The sequence below is a fragment of the Rana temporaria genome, chromosome 2, assembly GCF_905171775.1.
Source record: "Rana temporaria chromosome 2, aRanTem1.1, whole genome shotgun sequence".
NCBI lineage: Eukaryota > Metazoa > Chordata > Amphibia > Anura > Ranidae > Rana > Rana temporaria.
Window position 1 is genome coordinate 237150602 of NC_053490.1, and position 22940 is coordinate 237173541.

Sequence of the window (22940 nt, forward strand, 5' to 3'; positions counted from 1 at the left end):
CTTTCCTCCCAGCAGCCTGGAGACACACACACTTCTCCATGATTTGTTGCATTAGCCAATCACCATCCTCTAGCATCAATCCAGACCCAGCCAAGATGGCTGCCCCCTGTACTCTAGACACTCCATAAATGAGCAATGTGGTCTACTTAAATATGGCTGCCACACTTCAGCCTTAATAAATATTCAGTTTAACCTTGTTCATACTGCAGAAGGAAGCAAAGGAAGAAGTTCTGAAGAATTTATCAGCTACAGTCCAAGTTACACTGCCAATAACTAAAATACATTTTATGATGCTTGTTTATATTTAATTAAAAACTTGTTATTGGCTGTCTTCAGCCTAACTTCACATTTGGATTACTTATACAATTGTTCTACTTTGATTAGCATAAATTAACATGTATTAATGTTAAAACAAACCTTTTTTTTTGTTTTGGATAAATTGGGAAAGGGTTAAACTCTCTGTTAGGTTTTTATTGGGGTTTGGATTCACCTCTATATTTATACTGTTGATTGTTGTTATTGAAATAGAATGTATATTGAAATCCTAAGTGGGAATTTTAGAAGTTTCATAAGAGCAATTAGTGTGGGGAAATCCTAATGAGTACAAATGTTCTGGTGACAACTGTCCAAGATGAGAATTGCCCTCTCTTGGTGTGCAGTGCAATTAGAGTAAGCCATTTCAGTAGAGGAGAAGAGCCTGTATAGATATGCAAGACTGACGGTAAGGCTGGAATTCAGCTTTAATGTATGGTGGCTACTATGCAAAAATAACACTTTAGGTGTGGCTTGACCTATTTTCTTCATTGATAGAATCCGCTGATAATGCTGAACAAAGCAAATCATTTGCAGAGACAAAAATGTACATAAAAGGGTTCAGTTGCTAACTTTGGTCTCCTCACTTCCTGTATGATAATTCTGCATCAAAACTGGAATGCACTAAATAATCATACACACACAGCCTATCTTTGAACAAAGAAAAACACCATACTGTAAACGAATGCTTTCTTACCAACATGACAACTATAAAAATGTCAGGTAAGCAATTAATGTGTATATCCTATGGATGTCATAAAGATGCTATAACTTGATCTTATTTTATAGCTTATCATATTTTCTCCTACAGCTACATTGCAGCAGTAGTTTTTTCTTTCATTCGTTTTAATTTATGCCAAATTGGTGCACAATTGATTAAATAACATCTCATGTCAATATATAGTTATAAATTTGGTATGTAAGATACTATGGATAGTAAGGGCATAATCATAAAGCATTAAATGTGACACCAACCAAACATTTGCAGGTGGGTAATTATTCCCTGTAATCTAAAATACATGCTTAGAGTTAGATTCAAGTACAGTGAATATTTGCAATTGTCACATTCACTATTTTATAGACATTCCCTTAATTATCCTATTCTACTGAAGAATGGAACTGTTTTATTTTAACTTGCCAATGACTCTTTCTTTTCATACTTAAAGGGACACTAAAGGTTCAGTTTTTTTTTTTAAATAACAAACATGTCATACTTACCTCCACTGTGCAGTTCGAGTGGCCTTGAACGTCCTCTTCTGGGGTCCCACGGCGGCTGTCTCGGCTCCTCCCTGCAAGAGCTAACCCCCTCTGGGAAGCTCTCTCCCGAAGGGGTTACCTTGCGAGCGTGCTCCCGTGTTATAGATAGGATGCATTAAGGTGAAAAAACACAAATCTTTACAACCCCTTTAAGGTCAACTATATATAATCTATGTATGTGTTTTGCAAAAACATTTTTTTCATTTCATTTATTTATTCCCATACATAAAATATATTGCCTACTTTTTATGTTCAGAAGTAAAATAGCGGAGTGGTATAGAAAAGTTCCTAAAGTTATTATTTTTTATGCCATGGTAATTGTATTCTATCTTATGGATTTATTTTAGGCAGCACAGATTTGTTCTAAGAATACTTTAAAGCAGGTCATTTCAGTTTTCCGCTTCAGAGGTCAAAAAGGAAGTTTTGGTAACTCATGCCGACCATGTCTCTAACCATGTCAAAGACTTATGAGTTAGCACATATTGATAGCTTCAATAGTTTCAAGAAAATAGCTACAACAAAAACAGACAAATATTAAATGATAAATACATTACCTTAAAACATTATCTGTGTGTTTTATAGCCTACAGCTGATCAGACGTCATAAAGTTAGGAACTATTGCATGCCCATATAAAACTTACCTAGACAGCTTTGTTTCTCACTTTGATCTATTGGATCTCTTTACCAGAGTTCTTGATAGAGCCTCTACCTGTTCCTCGTATATTGATTGTACAATTTCAAGTATGCACGGGTCCTATCATTGACCTTTCTGTGCACAATTCTGTTTGTACTGGAAATGTAACTTTCCTTGCTGACACATGTAACGTTGTTTATTATCTGACAAACGGCTCGGTTTAATGTGCTCTATGTCAGTAAAGACCTTTGTAAAGTAAAACACACCTGGAATATTTCTAGTACTTTTTAAACCTTTGAAAGTAGTACATTTGTGAACTAAACTTGTAGTTTGTAGTGTCTCGTAACTTGTAGTTTCTAAAATGTGTCAGGCGTTGTATTTGTTGACCTACAAATGTGGCGGTGTTACACAATTTGTAACCACCTGCATTCTGCAGTTTCTTCTTTGCTGAATCTAGATCACATTAGGCCAGATCCACAGCCAGCGGGCTTAACTTAAATGTTCCTATTTAAGTTACACTGCCGCAAAATTTCTACCTAAGTGCCCGATCCACAAAGCACTTACCTAGAAATTTGCAGCTGTGTAACTTAAATCCGTCCGGCGCAAGGCGTGCCCAATCTAATGGGGCGAGTCCCATTTAAATTAGGCGCGCTCCCACGCCGGACGTACTGCGCATGCTCCCGACACTTTTTTCCCAACGTGCTTTGCACGGATTTACGTTGCGCCGAGTTTTGAGAATCGCGACGGGTGTAAAAGAAAACAAAAGAGTTGCGGCGGTAAAAAAAAAATGTAAAAAAAATTTGACAGCGACGCGGGAAAGAAGGGTCTACTTTTACATGGTGTACTAAGTTTACACTTTGTAAAAGCAGCCCTAATTTTGCGACGGCAAACTAACACTTACGGAAAAAAAACGAAGGGAAAAAGCTTTGTGGATCTCCGTAAGTGCTAATTTGCATACCCGACGCGGAATTTAGACGAGAAATGCCCCCAGCGGTGACCGAGGTACTGCATCCTAAGATCCGACAGTGTAAAACTATTACACCTGCCGGATCTTAGGAATATCTATGCGTAACTGATTCTATGAATCAGCCTCATAGATAGAAACAGTGATACGACAGCGTATCAGTAGATACGCCTGCATATCCCTTTTGTGGATCTGGCCCATTGTGTATAGGGCACAGAATCCAACAATTTGGCAGCATTCATTTATTCTGGAAATCAATGGTCTTTTGGAAATTAATGTAAAATTGTTACATCAATGATCCATGTTAAACAAAGGTTAATTGCTACACCTCACAGGTGAACTTTTGGGTTTGTTATTTTCCCTTAGACCACAAAATGATGTTTGTTTCATAGACCTTTTTATACGAATGGCAGCAGTGTTAGTTGATCAAGCAAATATTTACAAGACTGGCTAAAACTTTTACTTTTTTAAAAGTGTCCCTTTGTAGGTTCTTTCGTGTTACTAAGTTAGGTCATTTTAAGGGATGTGGATATATGGAAAGAACCCGCACTCTGGAATCCATCCATATTCTTTATTCGATAGAGGTGTACTAAAGCTTGTACATTTTTGCACCACAGCAAATCGTTTTTGGGATTTATGGAAGATATTATAAATTTAAATATTATCTTAACCTTTTCATAATGGTTTTCTATTGTTCTTGGATATTTGAACAAAGAATGGTCTTATTAGTCACAGAGTTCAAAAAGTTTGTATAGTATGAGCTTGCATAAAAAAGATTCAGCAGTAGCTTGTTTGAGGCACACAGTTGTCTAATCTCCCAGAGATACACACTGCTGATTGGTAAAGGTTTGCTAATCTACCACTTTGAGGCTGGCAATAGCAGATATACATTCACTGTGGGTTTCTGCAGAGATAAGAACATGCAAATAGAACATTCAGGTGTTTTGACTGCAAATTAAAATGATGTGGTGTGTATTGGACCTGCACCCTGGCTGGTGATCAGTATCTATATAGTACATTACCCCCCCCCCCCCCCCCCCCGAAATGGATTGATTTTTAACAAACAAAATGCTTCAACAATCAGCAGATCAATGATTCCATAAAGCATTAAGTTTTTCTCCAAAATTTCTGTAAAACTGACAGATATCTTAACAAAGGTAACTGGCTTTTCACTGTCAAATATTTGGTAATATGGCAGCATTAACTTTTCGAACTGAGTTTCGCTGTATTTCAGCCTGCGCTGTGACACCGTGACCTTAACGTACATACTGTAAAGCCCTGCGTAAACTGTTGTTGCTATATAAGTCTTGTATAATAAAAATAATGTCAACTTTGTTTTTTTTGGCTTTCTACAAGTACACAGTGTGCTTATTAGACTTTATTGAATTACTGCATCTTCATAATCATCTAGGCATAATAAAAATGTAAACTGTTTGGTACTTCTAAATTAGGACTATTTCTGATTGGTGTTGAAGTTTACTGTGAAAGATGGACTGGTTATATGGCATTAATTAATTAAAATATTTAATCAATTCACTGTTTTCAAACATATATCCTATCTTAGTATCTATCCATACATATGCATACAGTACATAAATATATTAGTTGAGAAAAATAGGCACTGATAAATTCATCAAAGACAAATCAATAGGATTTTTAAGTATTTATCATAATGCATGAAAACTTTTAATTTTTGTCTTTATTTTTTTGTTGCGACAAATTCTCAACCATACAGTCAACAATATTTGAGATGTCCACAGAACAACATATTTGACTACAAACACCAAGGGCATAACTAGAACTAAATATTCCTCTGGGGTCCTTATCAGTGGTGATGCTCAAGGCATAAAGAAACACATTCTCTAAAAGCTAGAAATGTAAGGGCCCATTGAGACATGTTTGTTATTGTACACTGTTAACATCTGGCGTGTTCATTCTGAATGGCCTGCAATACACTAACAGACCAAAAAAATGGACATGTAACATTTATCCAATGCAGCACGGCATGCATTGTAGAGCACTGCAACACATGCGATGGAGCTACAATTCTATTCAAAATGTACAACATGTGTTTCAGACCCAAATGTGCCCAAAAAAGGCTGGCAACGGTTCCTCCCCCTCCTGCCACCCTCCGGTGGCTCTCTGGGCTCTCCAGCAGTGGCAGGGAGCCCGGCATCCAATCCGGCGGTTGTGACACCTTACAATAGAGATGTTCGGAGACCGGATCCAATCACCTCTATGGCTTCTCTTTTTTTTATACCTCTATTTTTTTTATTCTGTAAAGCATAAGATCAATGTTTTTTTTTTTTTTTATCTCATGTGTTTAAGGGTAGAGGAGAGATTTGGGGTCTTATAGATCTCAGATGGTTCCATAAAGAGGACCTTTCTTACTGTATTTCTCTCACGAGGAATGTTTATATTTCTTGTTATAGGAATAAAAGTGATACAAAAATGTATGGGACAATGAAAAAAAAGAAAAGAAAAGAGTAATACAATAAATGAATGTTTTAAAGCGCCCCCGCCCCCTGTTCTCGCGTGCCAAATACATAAGTAGGTCGTGCACGCAGATGTAAACAGTGTATGCACCACACGTGTGAGGTACTGTTACAAGTGTTATAGTGAGAGCAATAATTCTAGTACTAGATCTCCTTTATAACTCTAAACTGGTAACCTGTAAACATTTTTAAAGTGTCGCCTATGGAGATTTTTTTTATACTTCTTTTTTATTCTGTAAAGCATAAGATCATTTTTTTTTTATCTCATGCTTTCAAGGGTAGAGGAGAGATTTGGGGTCTTATAGATCTCAGATGGCTCCATATAGAGGACCTTTCGTACTGTATTTCTCTCACATGGAATGTTTACATTTCTTATTATAGGAATAAAAGTGATAAAAAATGTATGGGACAATGAAAAAAAGAAAAGAAAAGAGTAATAAAATAAATAAATAAATGTTTTAAAGCGCCCCCGCCCCCCTGTTCATGTGTGCCAAATGCATAAGTAGGTCGTGCACGCAGATGTAAACGGTGTATGCACCACACGTGTGAGGTACTGCCACAAGCGTTATAGTGAGAGCAATAATTCTAGTACTAGACCTCCTTTAGAACTCTAAACTGGTAACCTGCAAACATTTTTAATCGCTTATAGAGATTTTTATGTATTGCAGTTTGTCGCCATTCCACGAGCATGTGCAATTTTAAAGCATGATGTTAGGTGTCCATTTACTCAGCGTAAAACTATAAATGGGTTACATATTGTGTTTTTTTCATAAGGGTTGCCACCTCATACCTTTAAAACCAAACACATATAGCCAGATTCAGGTAGAGCCGCCTATCTTTAGGTGGGCGTAGCGCATCCCATTTGCACTACGCCGACGTAAGATAGTGAGGCAAGTACTGTATTTACAAAGCACTTGCCTCCTAAGTTACGTTGGCGTAGCGCAAATGGCCCGGCGTAACCCCCGCCTAATTCCAAATAGGCAGGTAGGGGGCGTGTTGTATGGTAATTAATTTCTTGATTCATTACCATACATGTAAATGAAGCGCCGATCGTACGGCGCATGCGCGCGCATGCTCTGTGGCACGTTGTATTTACTCCCTAAGATACGCTGGGCTCAATGCTTGTGACGTGAACGTAACCTACGCCCAGCCCCATTCACGTACGACTTACGTAAACGGCGTAAAATTCGACTGCACTTTCGACGTCCATACCTTGCATGGGCTGCGCCATATTTTTGGTGGTTTATCTTTACACCTGAAAAACGACCTACGTAAACGGCGTAGCTTACTGTGGCGGGCGGGCGTGCGTACATTCGTGAATAGGCGTATCTAGGTAATTTACATATTCTTTGCGTAAATCGACGTACACGCCCCTAGCGGCCAGCGTAAATATGCAGCTAAGATACGACGGTGTAGGAGACTTACGCCGGTCGTATCTTAGCATCAGACAAGCGTATCTCAGTTTGAGCATATGCTTTAAGATACGACGGCGCGGATTCGGACTTACGACGGCGTATCTACTGATACGCGGTCGTAAGTGTTTGTGAATCTGGCTAATATTAATTACACAGGTTCTGAGGCAAATTTAATGCAGTAAAGGCACTAAGTGAGTTTTACCACCTTAACCACTTCTGCCCCGGAAGGTTTTTTACCCCCTTAATAACCAGGCAATTTTTTGTTTAAATGACAATTGCGCGGTCATGCTATCCTGTACGCAAACAAAATGTATGTTTCTGCTATAAAACGTATCCAACAAAAAAATAAAAAAATAAAATTTCTTCCTCAATTTAGGTCAATATGTATTCTGCTACATATTTTTGATAAATATAAAAGTTAAAGCATCTACAAAATAGGGGATATATTTATGGCATTTTTACTTATTTATTTATTTTTACTTGTAAAGACTGTGATCAGCAGGTACGTGCTTTTGCATAATAGAGAACCGCCTTGCCGCAGTATATGTACGGCAGGCGGTCGGGAAGTGGTTAATCAGCTACAGAACCTGTGTAATTAATATGTTTTCGGTTTTAAAGGGCTCATTGGCAACCCTAATACCATGTGACATAAAATTGCAGCAACCACCATTTTATTCTCTAGGGCCTCTGCAAAAAAATATATAATGTTTGGGGGTTCTAAATTACTTTCTTTTATTTTTATAAATTCTTTATTTTTTCATAAGTTTCTCAACATTATTTCAGATAATCATACATATTCTTAATTCCACATTTGTACTACATCCTATTACTTGTATACATTCTATTGCTACTTAACTTATTATAAACTCCTCTTTCCCTTTCCCTTTCTTCCCCACCCACCCCCCCATAAAAAAAGAAGAGGAGCCCCTATCCTCTGCCTTAATCTCCTCCCCCTCGCCACCGACCACCGCATTCCCTCATCCATCAATTCTTGTCTCTTCCCTATACGTTATGTAGGGGGCCCATGTCTTACGGTACCTCTCATCTTGATCCTTTATTGTCAGGCCTCGTACACACGGATGGACTGTCCGCTGAAATCGGTCCGCCGGGCGACGTGCCTGGCCCTGGAAGTTCAATGCTTCCACGCATGCGTCGAATCACTTCGACGCATGCAAGGGATGGCGGCCGACCGGACATGTACGGTGAGTCTGTACAGACGACCGAACATGTCCGACGGACAGGCTTCCAGCGGACATGTTTCTTAGCATGCTAAGAAACATTTGTCCGCTGGAAAACGGTCGGCTGGACAAATGTCCGCTGGAAACCTGTCCGATCGGCCGTACACACGACCGAACATGTCTGCTGAAACTGTCAGCAGACATGTTCGGTCGTGTGTACGGGGCCTCAGAGTGAGATTCTCCATTTGTTGAATTTCTGCAATTCTCGCAAACCATTGCACTCTTGATGGGGGGCTTTCACATTTACACAAGACAGGGATACAAGCCCTTGCTGCCACCAACAGATGTCTCAATAGGGATTTTATATATTTTTACGCTGAGATAGGGATATCCAATAATAGAAATGCAGCCGGATTTTCTCCTAACCGTACTCCTATTATTAGTTCAGTAGTTTCAGCTACCATTCTCCAAAATTCTTTAATTTCCACACATTCCCAAAAAATGGGCAATATAGTTCCTTCTGCTTCCTTACATCTCCAACAAAGTTCCAATATTTGGGGGTATATCCGATGTAGTTTCATTGGTGTTCTATATCATCTAGTGAGGATTCTGTATCCCCCTTCTTGGTATCTGCTCGCCACTGATGCTTTTTGATTATGTGTCAGGATCCTATTTATCTGTTCCTGGGAGAATATTACACCCAGGTCTCTCTCCCATTCCCGTAGGAAAGTGAGTTCCTGTGGGGCTTACAACTCAGTTAATTTAGCGTATAAATATGACGAGTGTTTTAATGATTCCCCCTTCAGGCATAACTCCTCGAACCCCGTTAGTAGTCTGACTTACGCATATGTACTTGACTTACTTCTAATAAATGCATCTAATTGCATCTTTCTTAGGAAGTCTAGTTCTGATACTATCTCGTTTTTAGTCATTAGATGATTGTTTTTAGAGAAATTAACAATTGTACTAATCCCTCTTTGATGTATTGCTCTGAATCTAGGGTCTTTAAGGCCTGGCTGGAATGCCGCTGTGTCTAAAATCAGGGTCATTGGGCTAGGATATTTTGAGATATTTGTTTTTTTTAAATACCTTTATGGTTGCTAATAGAGTAGCACCTATTGTCGGGTGTTTTCTCACTTCCCTTGGTATCTCTACTTCTGGTATCTACACCAGGCCATCTAAGGGTATGTCTATGGTTGCCTGCTCCATTCGTATGCACGGTTTCCCCCATCTTGTTTCACACCACTCTACTATTCTACCTAAGTAGGAGGCTTCTTGGTATCTTACTGGGTCCGGTACCCCAATCCTTCCCTTTCCTTTTGGGAGTGTTAAGATAGTTCTACGTACTCTTGCTGGTTTCCCCGCCCATATGAATCTCAAGAATCTTGTTCTTAGATCTCTCAAAAAACTTGGGGGAATCTTAATTGGCAGTGTCTGTATGAGCTATAAAAGTCTCGGTATCATGTTCATCTTTATGATATTTGTCCTACCAAACCAAGTAAAAATGTCCTTCTCCCATCTTTGAAAGTCCATTTTAATCTGCCATTGAAGTATAATTCAATTTGAATAGCTTAGCCAGATTCTTGGATATTTTGTCCCTAAGTAACTTATATGGTATTCAGTCCATCCGAATTGTGTGGCGATCAGCTGTAATAGGCGTGTATTTATTTTTGACCCCCATTACCTCTGATTTCCCATAGTTTACTTTAAAATTGTAAATTTCTCCATATTCACGTAATTCTGCTAATAATGACGGCAGAGATATGTTTGGGGAGGTAACAAAAAAAATGTAATCATCTGCATAGGCTGCGAGTTTCTGTTCTTCTTCTTTTATGGGTATATTCTTAATGTTTTGGTTTGCCCGTATTTTCCTCAAAAAGGGCTCTATTGTCAAAATAAAAATAATGGGTGACAGCAGGCATCCCTGTCGTGTTCCATTGTGGATAGAGAATGGCTCCGATATTCTTTTCTCTACCTTTACCCTAGCTCTAGGATTTGAGTATAGTTCCATGAACCATCTCGTCATCCCTACTCCTAGGCCTATATGTTGCAACAGCTTTCAAAAACATCCAATCTACTCTATCAAATGCTTTTTCTGAGTCCGCTGAAACTAACACCATTGATCTCTGCTGTTTTTTAGCTAAATAAATTGTGTTCACCACCCACTGCGTAATCTCTCTTCCCTCCCTCCCTGAAATAAATCCTACCTGATCTGGATGTATCAGTCCCGGGATATGGTCCATAAGGCCCCTTTCACACGCGCAGACCGTATGTCCGCTTTTTCATCCATCCGTTTGCCGATGAAAAAGGGACATACATTGGTCCCTATGAGATTGCCGGTTTCAGCGGATGACACCCGATCTCGTCCGCCTCTGCAATGATCCGATTCTGCAGACGGAAGAAATCCCTATTTTTCTTTCCGTCTGTGGATTGGATGAACACAGACATACGGTCCGTGTTCATCCGATCCCCCCATAGGGGAGAGTGGAGAAAAGACAGGGCAGTCCCTGCACAGTGTGAAACTGAATTAACAATCAAATTGACATCTGAGCAAATTTATTTAATTCGTAATGAAACCTTTGCTTTCACTTTTGACTACTATGCAAAATAATATCCAAATGGCATTAACCACTTCCTGACGGCCGTACGACTATTGACGGCCGCAGGGTGGTTCTACTTCTCTGGGGCGCCGTCAATTGATGTCCGCCCCTTTCCGTGTTCCCCACGCGCGCTCCCGAGCGCGCAGCGGGGAACTTCTTTGCTGGCCGTGTCCCTTGGACACAGCCAATCACAGATCGCCGTGAACGGCCAATCGGAGTGGCCGTTTGCTAGGCGATCTGTGCGGCCAATGAGAGATGATCTCATATGTTTACATATGAGATCATTTCTCATTGCCGGCTCTCACAGACAGCGGTGCTGTCAGGGAGAGAGGAGACTGATCTGTGTCTCTTGTACATAGAGACACAGATCGGTCACCCCCCCAGTCACCCCCCTCCCCCCACACAGTTAGAACACTATATAGGACACACATTTAACCCCTTCCTCACCCCCTAGTGTTAACCCCTTCCCTGCCAGTCACATTTATACCGTAATTAGTGCATATTTATAGCACTGATGCAGTATAAATGTGAATGGTGCCAAAAATGTGTCAAAAGTGTCCGATGTGTCCGCCATAATGTCGCAGTCGCAATAAAAATCGCATATCGCCGACATTACTAGTAAAAAAAAAAAAATAATAATAATTCTGTCCCTTATTTTGTAGGTGCTATAACCTTATTGCGATTTTTTTTTTTTTTTTACTAAAAATATGTAGATAACGTATCGGCCTAGACTGAGGATAAAAAAAAAAATTGAGCTATTTATTATAGCAACAAGTAAAAATTTTTTTCAAAATTGTCGCTCTATTTTTGTTTATAGCGCAAAAAATAAAAACCGCAGAGGTGATCAAATACCACCAAAAGAAAGCTCTATTTGTGGGGGGAAAAAAGGACGTCAATTTTGTTTGGGAGCCACGTCGCACGATCGCGCAATTGTCAGTTAAAGCGACGCAGTGCCGAATCGCAAAAAGTGGGCAGGAAGGGGGTTTAAGTGCCCAGTAAGGAAGTGGTTAAATACCTAACTTTGTGCATTACATTTTCAGTTCTCTCAACCTGTTGTTGGAGACATTGCCATATTTATTACCCTATTATTTACTCTTTCTAGAATAAAAAAAACTTGTTTTTTTTTTTCTTTTCAATTTCTTTATTAAGTTTCATTATATCAAAATATATACAGTATTTTTTTATCAGCAGACAATAAAATTTTACATATATTTAACCCCCAATTCCTTCCTCCCCTCTCCCTTCCTCCCACCTCCACCTACCCTCTGTCATCGTACCTTATATTACTTGCCCTCTCCCGTTTCTCCCTGCCTCTGCTCCCACCACCTCTACATATTTCTTTGTCCTCTTAAATTCTGTCCAAACTTTCCACTTATTTTCAAATTCCTCCATTTCCTATTCTCCACTACATCTCAAATATTCCATATTATATATATCTTTTACTTTTTTACACCAGTTTCCCATCGTGGGGCTTTCCAATTCTTGCCACTGTCGAGGTATTGAGCTTTTGGCTGCATTCATCAGATGGGGTACCAACAGTGCTGGGACAAGGCCATTTGGTGCCCAGGGCGAAGATGGCAAACTGCGCCCCTCCCCCCCTATTTTTAAGAAAGAATCAATGTTGTTTCAAAACAATCGATAAACGCTTATTGCTATTTTTTTGACCAAAAATATGTAGAAGAATACGTATCGGCCTAAACTGAGTTAAAAAAAAAACGTTTTTTTATATCTTTTTTTGGGGATATTTATTATAGCAAAAAGTAAAAATATTGAATTTTTTTCAAAATTGTTGCTAAAGCGACGCAGTGCCGAATCGCAAAAAGGGGCAAGGTCCTTAACCTGCATAATGGTCTGGGGCTTAAGTGGTTAATTCGCATACAGTTCATACTCCAATTGTATGCACTTTCAGAGTGGGGGTGCCACTTTGGGAACACATGAACAGGGGGCAGCAACAATGCAAGTCAGATGGCAAGCATGGCTCATTTACAAAAACTCAAAACCATATTTTATGTGCTGTTTTTTTTTTATAATACACAGTAGTGGTCATTAACCTTGCCTCAGCCAGCCTCCTCCCCCCCCCCCCCCCACATCCAGCCATTTATTTAAGTTCAACTTATGCTTACTTTACAAGTAGTCCGTCTGCTCTGTAGCACAGTGCTAGCTTCAGCTAGAGCCAGGCAGGCTTCTCGAGACGGGTCCTCGGCTCCTCTAGCTCGGGCACAGCCTACAGGCTGTTAGTCATAGCAGCACCACCGATACAGATCCCTGTGCGCAGCGCTCCTCTCCAGCTCCCACATCGCTTCCGGCCGTGAGTGGAGTGACGTTACGCCGCTGGCAGGGAGGGACTACGAGACTCCTCCGTAGGGGGAGACAGTAACCTTCACAGTGAAGGGAGGGGAGGTGACGGTCCGCACTCGGAGGAGCGCCCTCAGCATATGCATGTTCAGTGCCGCTGCCTGCTCGCTATGTAATGACACAGCCAAGTGACACACTGGTGGGTGGCCATGGCAGAACTTGCGGCTGCGCCCCCTCTCCTATATTAAATGGTATCACCCAGGGCACTTTCCCCTCCCGCCCCTGCCTTGTACCGGCCCTGGGTACCAATGTCATATATTGTTTTATTGGCATTTTAACCCCATGAAATAAGCACCTCCAAGGTTCCTCTGGCATCTCTATATTAGTGATCTATTTTATTAGCTGCAACGCCTCTTTCCTGTAGACATATCTACAGCTTTTCTGATCCTATTCTTTCAAACTTTATTTTTTTGTTTATGGATGTTCCCAGCAATGGGCCAAATAATTTATCCATTTTATCTTGTAGGTCATCTTCTTGTGTTTCTGGTAGACCCCAAATTCTTAAGTTTTTCCTTCTGTTACGGTTTTCCTGGTCCTAAACTTTGTACAGCATGTTCCTCTGTTCCGTTTGCACCCTTTTCATCTGTTCCCCAAGTTCTTTTATTTCTACTGCTTGTCTATCCAGTTTTTCCTCTGTCTCTTTGACCCATTTTAATATTTGGCTCAGATCTCGCATGTTCCTCTGTTCCGTTTGCACCCTTTTCATCTGTTCCCCAAGTTCTTTTATTTCTACTGCTTGTCTATCCAGTTTTTCCTCTGTCTCTTCGACCCATTTTAATATTTGGCTCAGATCTTCATGTAAGGTTGCCATTTCTTCTTTTAAGGACTGTTTCAGTCTTGAGAAAATATCTGCCATTTTGCTTTTAGTTGGAAGTTGGCTTCATATTCTTTGTTCTTCATCCTCTTCCTCGTGCTCTTTATTTGCGTACATTGAGCTATTTGCTCCCACAGATTGTCTATTTTGCCCTTTTTAGATAGTTCTGTTTGTTTACTCTTTGCTCCCAACTGTTTTCCAGGACTATCCTTGCCCCCTTCTTGTGTCATATATTTCCTAATTGTACCTGGGCTGGTGCTTACTTTGGAAGGTTTACCCCAGCCCCTCTAACTGGTTTTCCTCTCATTGTGTTCTAACGTTGCAGACACTATATATATACTGCCCGCTATATTAAGTTTACCGCTCCCCAGTCCTCTAATAGATTCTATGGCATGATATTTATTTACCCTGGGAGTTGTCAGGGAAGGTTCCCCCTGCTGGTGTTACTGCTATGTTATCCTTGGGCTGCAGTACTGGCGTCCACCAGCGGGGCATTCTTGGCAGTATGGAGCATACAGCCCTTCCTGCGTTCAGGTGTGACCTGAATGCAATCAGCACGCCTCTATAAATACCCGGCGTGTGTAATCACTCCTCGCCCTGGTATCGTCATACCTCCTGGACCTGAGCTTGTATTTGACCCTGATTTCTGGACCTGATCCCTGGACCTGATCCTTGATCCCTGCCTGGACTTGTCCTCCCTGTGTCCTGATTCCTGTCCCCATCCTTACCCATCTACTGACCTCCCATGTGTATGACCTTGGCTTGGCTCGTTTATGAATACGGTATTCCCCTTTATTTGTACATACTGTTTGTCGTTTTATTGTGCACTGGTGGTTCACACATTTGTAAATAAACACCTTTTATTCCACTACTCACCTTGTTTGGTTCCTCTGTGCGGTCACACAGTCTGATCTACCAGCATTCCTGACAGTATACCAGGGCCATCCCTTGATCAGACGTGATTGCTTTGAGGAATCATACTGGTGTAGTGTGTGGCTCTAAAGATGGATTTCAATGAAATCATTTACTATTCTCTGCTGGCAGAGGAGGATGAGGAGTATTGTCGCCAGGTTCTGGAGGGGTGGACTAGTGACCAGCTGATGGAAACTATCAGATCAGCTCATTCCTGGGTGGATCAGGGTTGCATAACTTTCAATGATGTTCAGGCATTAATCCGTTTGTGTGTAAAGCCAGCCCTGTCATTTATTCCTGATGGCAGTGACGATTTCTCTCCCCCCTTCAGTCATGACCAAGTTGAATCCCTGGTGTGGTTATTAGAGGATGATCCGGCGTCTTTTGATGAACATTATTCCTCCTGTCCCCAGCAGAAGTTGTCTGAGTGCATTAGTTCAGTGCAGTCTCTGATTAGGCAAGGTGTGTGTGAACCTGCTTTTGTTCAGCCTGTGCTGCAGGCATGGTCAGATCTCCTGATTTCTGCCAAACCACCTGTTTCCAGCCCTGCCATTAACCACTCACCTTCCCAAAGATCCATCTGTCCATCACCAATGGCAACCCCAATCGCAGCTCAGTATACACTGCTTCCCACCAGATGCCAATATCCAGTCTCTGCTCCCTGTACCTATCCTGCATACAACCCACCTGTCTCTTCTCAGCCACCTACTAACCCACAAAAACTTCCTCCAGCTACTGTTCCCTCTACTCTGCTATATCCTAATCCTCCTTTCCAGTCTGCTGCACCCCTTACCTACAGAGCTTCTGTGGCTAAGCCCAAGAAAAAACGAAAGTTTTTCCCAACCAAGATGATCCTGCCAGTAACCCAACCTGTCTCCACACCAACCAACCTGCTCCAGTCTGCTTGCATGCCAGCTGAACCTGATTCTGCCAAACCTCTACCTGCTATGCAGCCAGTTTGCCAGCCTGATCCTGTATGCCAGCCTGAAGTTGCTGTGCCAGTTTGCCAGCCTGAAGTTGCTGTGCCAGTTTGCCAGCCTGAAGTTGCTGTGCCAGTTTGCCAGCCTGAAGTTGCTGTGCCAGTTTGCCAGCCTGAAGTTGCTGTGCCAGTTTGCCAGCCTGAAGTTTCAGTCCCATCTGCCCTGCCTGTTTCAGTGCCATCTGCCCTGCCTGTTTCAGTGCCATCTGCCCTGCCTGTTTCAGTGCCATCTGCCCTGCCTGTTTCAGTGCCATCTGCCCTGCCTGTTTCAGTGCCATCCGCCCTGCCTGTGAAGTTCCTGTCCGCTGCCCAGTCTGAGGTGTCCCTGCCCGCTGCCCAGCTCGACGACCCGGAGTTTGCTGCCCAGCTCGACAACCCAGAATTTGCTGCCCAGCTCGACGACCCAGAGCCTGCTGCCCAGCTCGACGTCCCGGAGCCTGCTGCCCAGCTCGACGTCCCGGAGCCTGCTGCCCAGCTCGACGTCCCGGAGCCTGCTGCCCAGCTCGACGTCCCGGAGCCTGCTGCCCAGCTCGACGACCCGGAGCCTGCTGCCCAGCCCGACGACCCGGAGCCTGCTGCCCAGCCCGACGACCCGGAGTTTGCTGCCCAGCCCGACGACCCGGAGTTTGCTGCCCAGCTCGACGACCCGGAGTTTGCTGCCCAGCTCGACGACCCGGAGTTTGCTGCCCAGCTCGACGACCCGGAGTTTGCTGCCCAGCTCGACGACCCGGAGTTTGCTGCCCAGCTCGACGACCCGGAGCCCGCTGCCCAGCTCGACGACCCGGAGCCCGCTGCCCAGCTCGACGACCCGGAGCTTGCTGCCCAGCTCGACGACCCAGAGTTTGCTGCCCAGCTTGATTTGCCCCTATCTGCATCCCAGCTTGATGTACTTTTTGCCCAACTTAAGATTTCTGTACCCGCTGCCCAGCTTGAGCTGCGCTTTGCCCTGTTAAAAGTCATGGACTTTCATCCGGCCCAACCTGATGTGACTTTATCTGCTGCCCAGCTTGACACCACGGACTTTCCCCAGCAACATCTAATTGGAGCGTCCGGAGGCCGCTCCTTTGGGGGGGGGGGTACTGTCAGGGAAGGTTCCCCCTGCTGGTGTTACTGCTATGTTATCCTTGGGCTGCAGTACTGGCGTCCACCAGCGGGGCGTTCTTGGCAGTATGGAGCATACAGCCCTTCCTGCGTTCAGGTGTGACCTGAATGCAATCAGCACGCCTCTATAAATACCCGGCGTGTGTAATCACTCCTCGCCCTGGTATCGTCATACCTCCTGGACCTGAGCTTGTATTTGACCCTGATTTCTGGACCTGATCCCTGGACCTGATCCTTGATCCCTGCCTGGACTTGTCCTCCCTGTGTCCTGATTCCTGTCCCCATCCTTACCCATCTACTGACCTCCCATGTGTATGACCTTGGCTTGGCTCGTTTATGAATACGGTATTCCCCTTTATTTGTACATACTGTTTGTCGTTTTATTGTGCACTGGTGGTTCACACATTTGTAAATAAACACCTTTTATTCCACTACTCACCTTGTTTGGTTCCTCTGTGCGGTCACACAGTCTGATCTACCAGCATTCCTGACAGGAGTGCTGTCTTTATTTCTCCAGTAGGGGTTTTCTCACCCACCATTTAGGCAGGGCCGCTATATAAAGTACTATTTCCAATTACTTTTAGTTGGTGGCAAGGGAGAGTTAGTTATATAACAAACTTTCTTCTATCTTCTCCTTCCTTATTTTTACTGGATTTTAATGATTTCAAAGTCATAGGAGTTCGTTGCACACCATTTTACCACAAATCAGTACCACAGTTCATAGTTCCCCACAGTCCTCAAGCCCGCCCCCTTTTTTTCCCTTTTAGATATAGAAGGTATGAGTGGGGATCCAAGAGGGTACAAAGGGGGTATAAGTCCAATTAATCCACTCAGCTTATGGGAACCTCAGCACAAGCCTCATTAGCCTCTTTCACAATCTCTCTCACAGTCAGTCTCTCTCACAGACTGTCACTAAATGTAGTGGCTAGGCATGTATTTAGAGGTATAATACGAAGCAAGCACGTACAAAAAAGAACCAAGCTTGATTCACCCCTTTTGTAGTTGGAGTCTTGCTACGATGTGCGAAGAGCTTGCTGATAGATTCAGACTGTTCTTTCAAAAGGACATTCCTCTTGCTCTCATCCGCCTAGGTAGCTTGGGGATGGGCTGGGGGCCGATGACTGGGGTCTGGAGGTTGAGGGCTGGGGGCCAGCAGACCAGTTTACTGCCGATGCTATTGAGCGCGCCCCGGTTTGAGACAGTAGTTGTCTGATCCTCCTTTACCGCCTTATGGGAGCCGATCGATCCACTCCTCTCTCCTGGAATCTCAGCGTCTCTCCTCCAGCTCTGACTCTGGCTTTCCCGGAACGCTCCATGCTGCCTTTTCACTTCCGCCCTCCATACAAGCCATGCACGCCACTCTCACCGCAGCTCCGATCCCATTCCCGTTGTCCCCTACTCGCGACCAGTTTCACGCTGTTGAATCCTAGAGGTCACATGCGGAGGTAAGAAGGGACAACCTTCGTGGGGGGGGGGGAGTGCAGGGGATGAGGGGGGAGGCGAGAGGAACCCAGGCAGACTAGCCTGTCAGCTGCAAACGGGTGGGAGCTTCACGGGCTCAGAATCAACTCCCGACTGGTGCAATCCTCAGGCTCCTCCCTCCTTGGCCAGCTCCTTCTGAGAATAAAATACATTTATATATTAGCATATTAAGGCTAATACTAATTTAAAAAGTGCACTGCTGAATCCTAATTCTGATTTTTATAAATGTTATTGTAATTTTAAAAGCCTATTTTTAAATCTGTAGCTTTCATTAAAGATCCATAGCCACAGCATACACTTTCATTTTATAACACCAGCTTTATAATAGCAACACAAACAATCATTAATAGGTCTCCTTTCATGTTGTGAGTGCTGCGTGTTTGCTGAACATGTCTTCCCATGACTTCCTGGATTCCCTGCATTCTTTGCACTTTCTTTGTGCATTCATTTTGCTTACTTTTGATGTCTAAGTACTAAATAACCCATAATATATTGCTGCCTGCAAGCAGTGATTCCTGTACTGACCCCTCTCAGCATCTCTAGATCAGGAAGCAGGTTCTGTGAATTCTGTGACACAGCAGTGCATATCCACAGGGCATATTAAATATGTGTCTCAGAACTCAAGGAAGCTCCTCAAATGTACTTTTCAAAAAGTATATTTGCAAACATAAAGATCATTCAGATTATTAGCAGTAGGCTACAAATAATTAAAATATAATTAGAAAATTAATATATTATTATTATTATTATTTAACTATAGATACACTCAAAAATAATTCTTGGTGACCTTGTCATTAAGGTTATTTTTTCAGACATTTCCCCTGTCTCCCAACAGTGCTTCTGTTTGGTCACCCAGTCACATGCTCTTCCAATGGAGTCTACAAGTGGCCGTTTCCACACACATAATGTAGGCCAGGGGTGCCCAACCTTTTGAAGAGCGAGGGCCACTTAAGCAACTTGGTAACCAGTTGCGGGCCACAATGAGCGGACGGATGACAGGTCACAGCTACTCTATAGGCCCTCTGATCCGCCGAGATGGAAGGGGACAAATGTTTTTCGGATTGGAGGTAGGTGGGCGTAAATGGAGGTGAATTAAGGGTCCCATTTGGTTGGGCTGATTGTGTGAAAAGGGCCTAAGATTGCTTTCACACTGATGTGCTGCATTTTACCTATACTGTGAGTGCAGCTGTGTCTATCCTGCGGGCTAGCTGAACTTTGCCATAGACTCCACCTGTGGCAAAAGCCGGCACTGTAGAGGAAGCATTGGCTTATGGGGCTCTGCTCCGCAGCCGCTTTCTTCCTCTACCACCAGCTTCACAGAACAACACTGATGCTGTGGTATGACAGGTCGGCTACTTGTGACCTTTGCTTGCCAACACGCCATTCCAGAGCAGGAGGTCGCGGGCCACATCAGAGGGCTCCGCGGGCCACTGGTTGTCCACCCCTGATGTAGGCATTGTTCGCATTCATGGAAAATCACATGCAAAATCTGTCAGACTGGTTGTTGATCGATCAACTTTGTTTATTCGGCCTGCTCATACATGGTTCGAATCTCGGCTGGATCCACAGGATTCAAACCTGTGACGGTATTACAATGATATCCCGGTCAACGTTCCCTTCTTCCCATAACGAAAATCACCCCAATATTCCACGAGGAGGAATATTCCTGGAGTCCCCCCAAAAAAGCCATACATGAGACAAGCTTACTGCTGGAACAACACAGCTTTAATGGCAGCATTCAGCTAGTTATATATACAGTTTACAAGCTAATCACCAATCAAAGAACAATTAAATCTCCACCCCCTTTTCACACAGTGGGGGCTCTTCATACAGAGGACAGGCAGACATCTCGGTGCCGATTCTTGAAGACACATTTCTTTAGACAATGACATCAGTGACGCTAATTACTAGTTGTACTGAATACATTAACTAGACAGCTCGACCCCGCATATAGAGAGATAATTACCACAATGAAGCAATCAGCATAATTAACATGAGCGACTTCTAATCACAGTAACCAGTAAACACAGGTCTTTTCCACACAACACACTAGAGCAATTACCATTTGAACTAGGGAGCTGGCTGAAGAAGGGTCATTAACATCTCAATCAGCATTTGTAACACATGAACCCTTTTTACCTCTAACACACACAATATAACTAAAACAAGCAGGGAGAATTACACTGAAGCATATGCTTCACAAAACCGTCTATGGCCGGCCTTGGAAAAACCTTCAGCCATTACTGAAGTACATGTAGACAGGAAGCGGGAAGTGTTTATTTAAAAAAATGGCAACTGTTTGTTATTTAAAAAAAAATGTAAACCTATACAACCACTTTAACCTCTTAGTTTGTGAAAGCACAGTATATCACAAACATATCATACTTACCTCCACTGTGCAGTTCGTTTTGTTCTCGGGTCCGTCGGCGGCTGTTTCGGCTCCTCCCCACAATAGCTAACCCCCCTCTGGGAAGCTCTATCCCGAGGGGGTTAGCTTGCGGTGCACTCCCTGTCATACACGCTGCGTCCATAGACACAGAGGGGCTGATTTACTATGCTCTGTGCGCTGCGCTGGTTCATGCCTTAATTAGTGCGCCGGGTGGAGGCTTAATTAGGCGCATGAACCAGCGTAGCAGCCGGCGCATTGAAAGTAATATGTAAAGCCGCGCCAAACTCCCTATAGAAGTCTATGGGAGAAATCAAAAGTGTTCATTTTAAAGGCTAATCTGCAAGTTTTGTCCTAAAAAGTGTTTGGGGACCTCAGTCCTGCCCCAGGGGACATGTATCAATGTTTTTTTTTATTTTTTAAAACGGCCGTTTTTTCAAGAGCAGTGAAATTAGTAATTCTTAAATGGAAACAATAAAAGTGAAATATTCCTTTAAATTTCGTACCTAGGGGGGGTGTAATGTCAGCATGTGAAATAGCGCATTTTTCCCGCACTTAGAACTGCCCCTGCACAAAATGACATTCAGAAGGAAAAAAGTCATTTAAAAATTCACACGCGGCTATAATGAATTGTCGGCTCTGACAATTCTAAAGGGATTCATTCATAAAACAAACAACAAAATGTGTAGGGGTTCCCCCAAATTAAATTACCAGGCCCTTCAGGTCTGGAATGGATATTAAGGGGAACCCCGCCGTTAAAACCCCCCAAAAAAAGACGTGCGGTTCCCGGCAAATATCCATTCCAGGCCCTTCAGGTCTGGTGTGGATTTTAAGGGGAACTCCACCCCAAATTTAAAAAAAAAATGGCGTGGAGTCCCCCTAAAAATCCACACCAGACCCTTATCCGAGCACGTTGACCTGGCCGGCCGCAGAAAAGAGGGGGGGACAGAGTGCGGCCCCCCCCTCTCCTGAACCGCACCAGGCCACATGCCCTCAACATGGGGAGGATGTCCCCATGTTGATGGGGACAAGGGCCTCATCCCCACAACCCTTGCCCGGTGGTTGTGGGGGTCTGCGGGCGGGGGGCTTATCAGAATCTGGAAGACCCCTTTAACAAAGGGGACCCCCAGATCCTGCCCCCCCTATGTGAAATGGTAATGGGGTACATTGTACCTCTACCATTTCACCCCAAAAAAAAATTCAAAAGTGTTAAAAATGACAGTAGCCGGTTTTTGACAAATCTTTTTATAAAATCTTCTTTTCTTCTTTCCTTCGGGTTTCTTCCGCTGCTTCTTTCTTGGGTCTTCTCGTCCACATCTTGCCCGACGTGTTCTTCTATCTTCTCCGTCCGTCCTGGTTCTAGTTTAAGCACAAATTTCATAGAGTTTTATTGAGAGGCCTAAGAAAATATAACCATGTCAATAGGCCAGGATACAGCGTTGCTAATATGTAGGAATGTGTGTGTTAGAGCACCCCACCCAATGTTAACAAAAAAATTATTAATTTGCAAATAAGTATTATCTGCTCATTTTTTTGGGGGATGTCTGCACCCCTGATAGTGAGAACATTTGTGAGGTGTCTTTACCCTTTCTAATTCAAATTCATTCACTTCCTGTCACATAGCCAAACAGGAAGTGAGGGTAAAACCTTACTAATATCTTTTCTTGGGGACACAGAGATCAATCTAAATAGTTTTCCATTATGTAAATTGCACTCTAGCATTTTGCTGTGTACACCCCAAATTATTAGGGATCTTGGACTTTGGGGTCCATTTACTAAAGGCAAATCCACTTTGCACTACAAGGAAGAAAACAAAACAACTTTGCTTCTACAGGATTGGATGTTAAAACCATCAGTGCTTCCTCTCTGATTTTCAGCAACTATGCTTGTACTGCAGAGTGGCTTTGCCTTTACTAAACCCCAAACTAAATAATCATTTGGGGCAGGGATCCTCAAACTACGGCCCTCCAGCTGTTGTAGAACTACACATCCCATGAGGCCTTGTAATGCACTGACATTCACAGACATGACTAGGCATGATGGGAATTGTAGTTCC

General features: G+C 43.0%; 1 protein-coding gene across 1 annotated transcript in view; it reads left to right on the forward strand.

The window, feature by feature from the left end:
- The first annotated feature begins 864 nt into the window (after nt 1-864).
- The window catches only part of LOC120926569 (T-cell receptor-associated transmembrane adapter 1), a 68286-nt gene continuing 46210 nt past the window's right edge, over nt 865-22940 (forward strand). Inside the window, exon 1 of the mRNA XM_040336648.1 lies at nt 865-1035. Within this exon, the coding sequence (XP_040192582.1) occupies nt 1014-1035 (22 nt within the window). The 5' untranslated portion in view covers nt 865-1013. The remainder of the gene's footprint in view (nt 1036-22940) is intronic.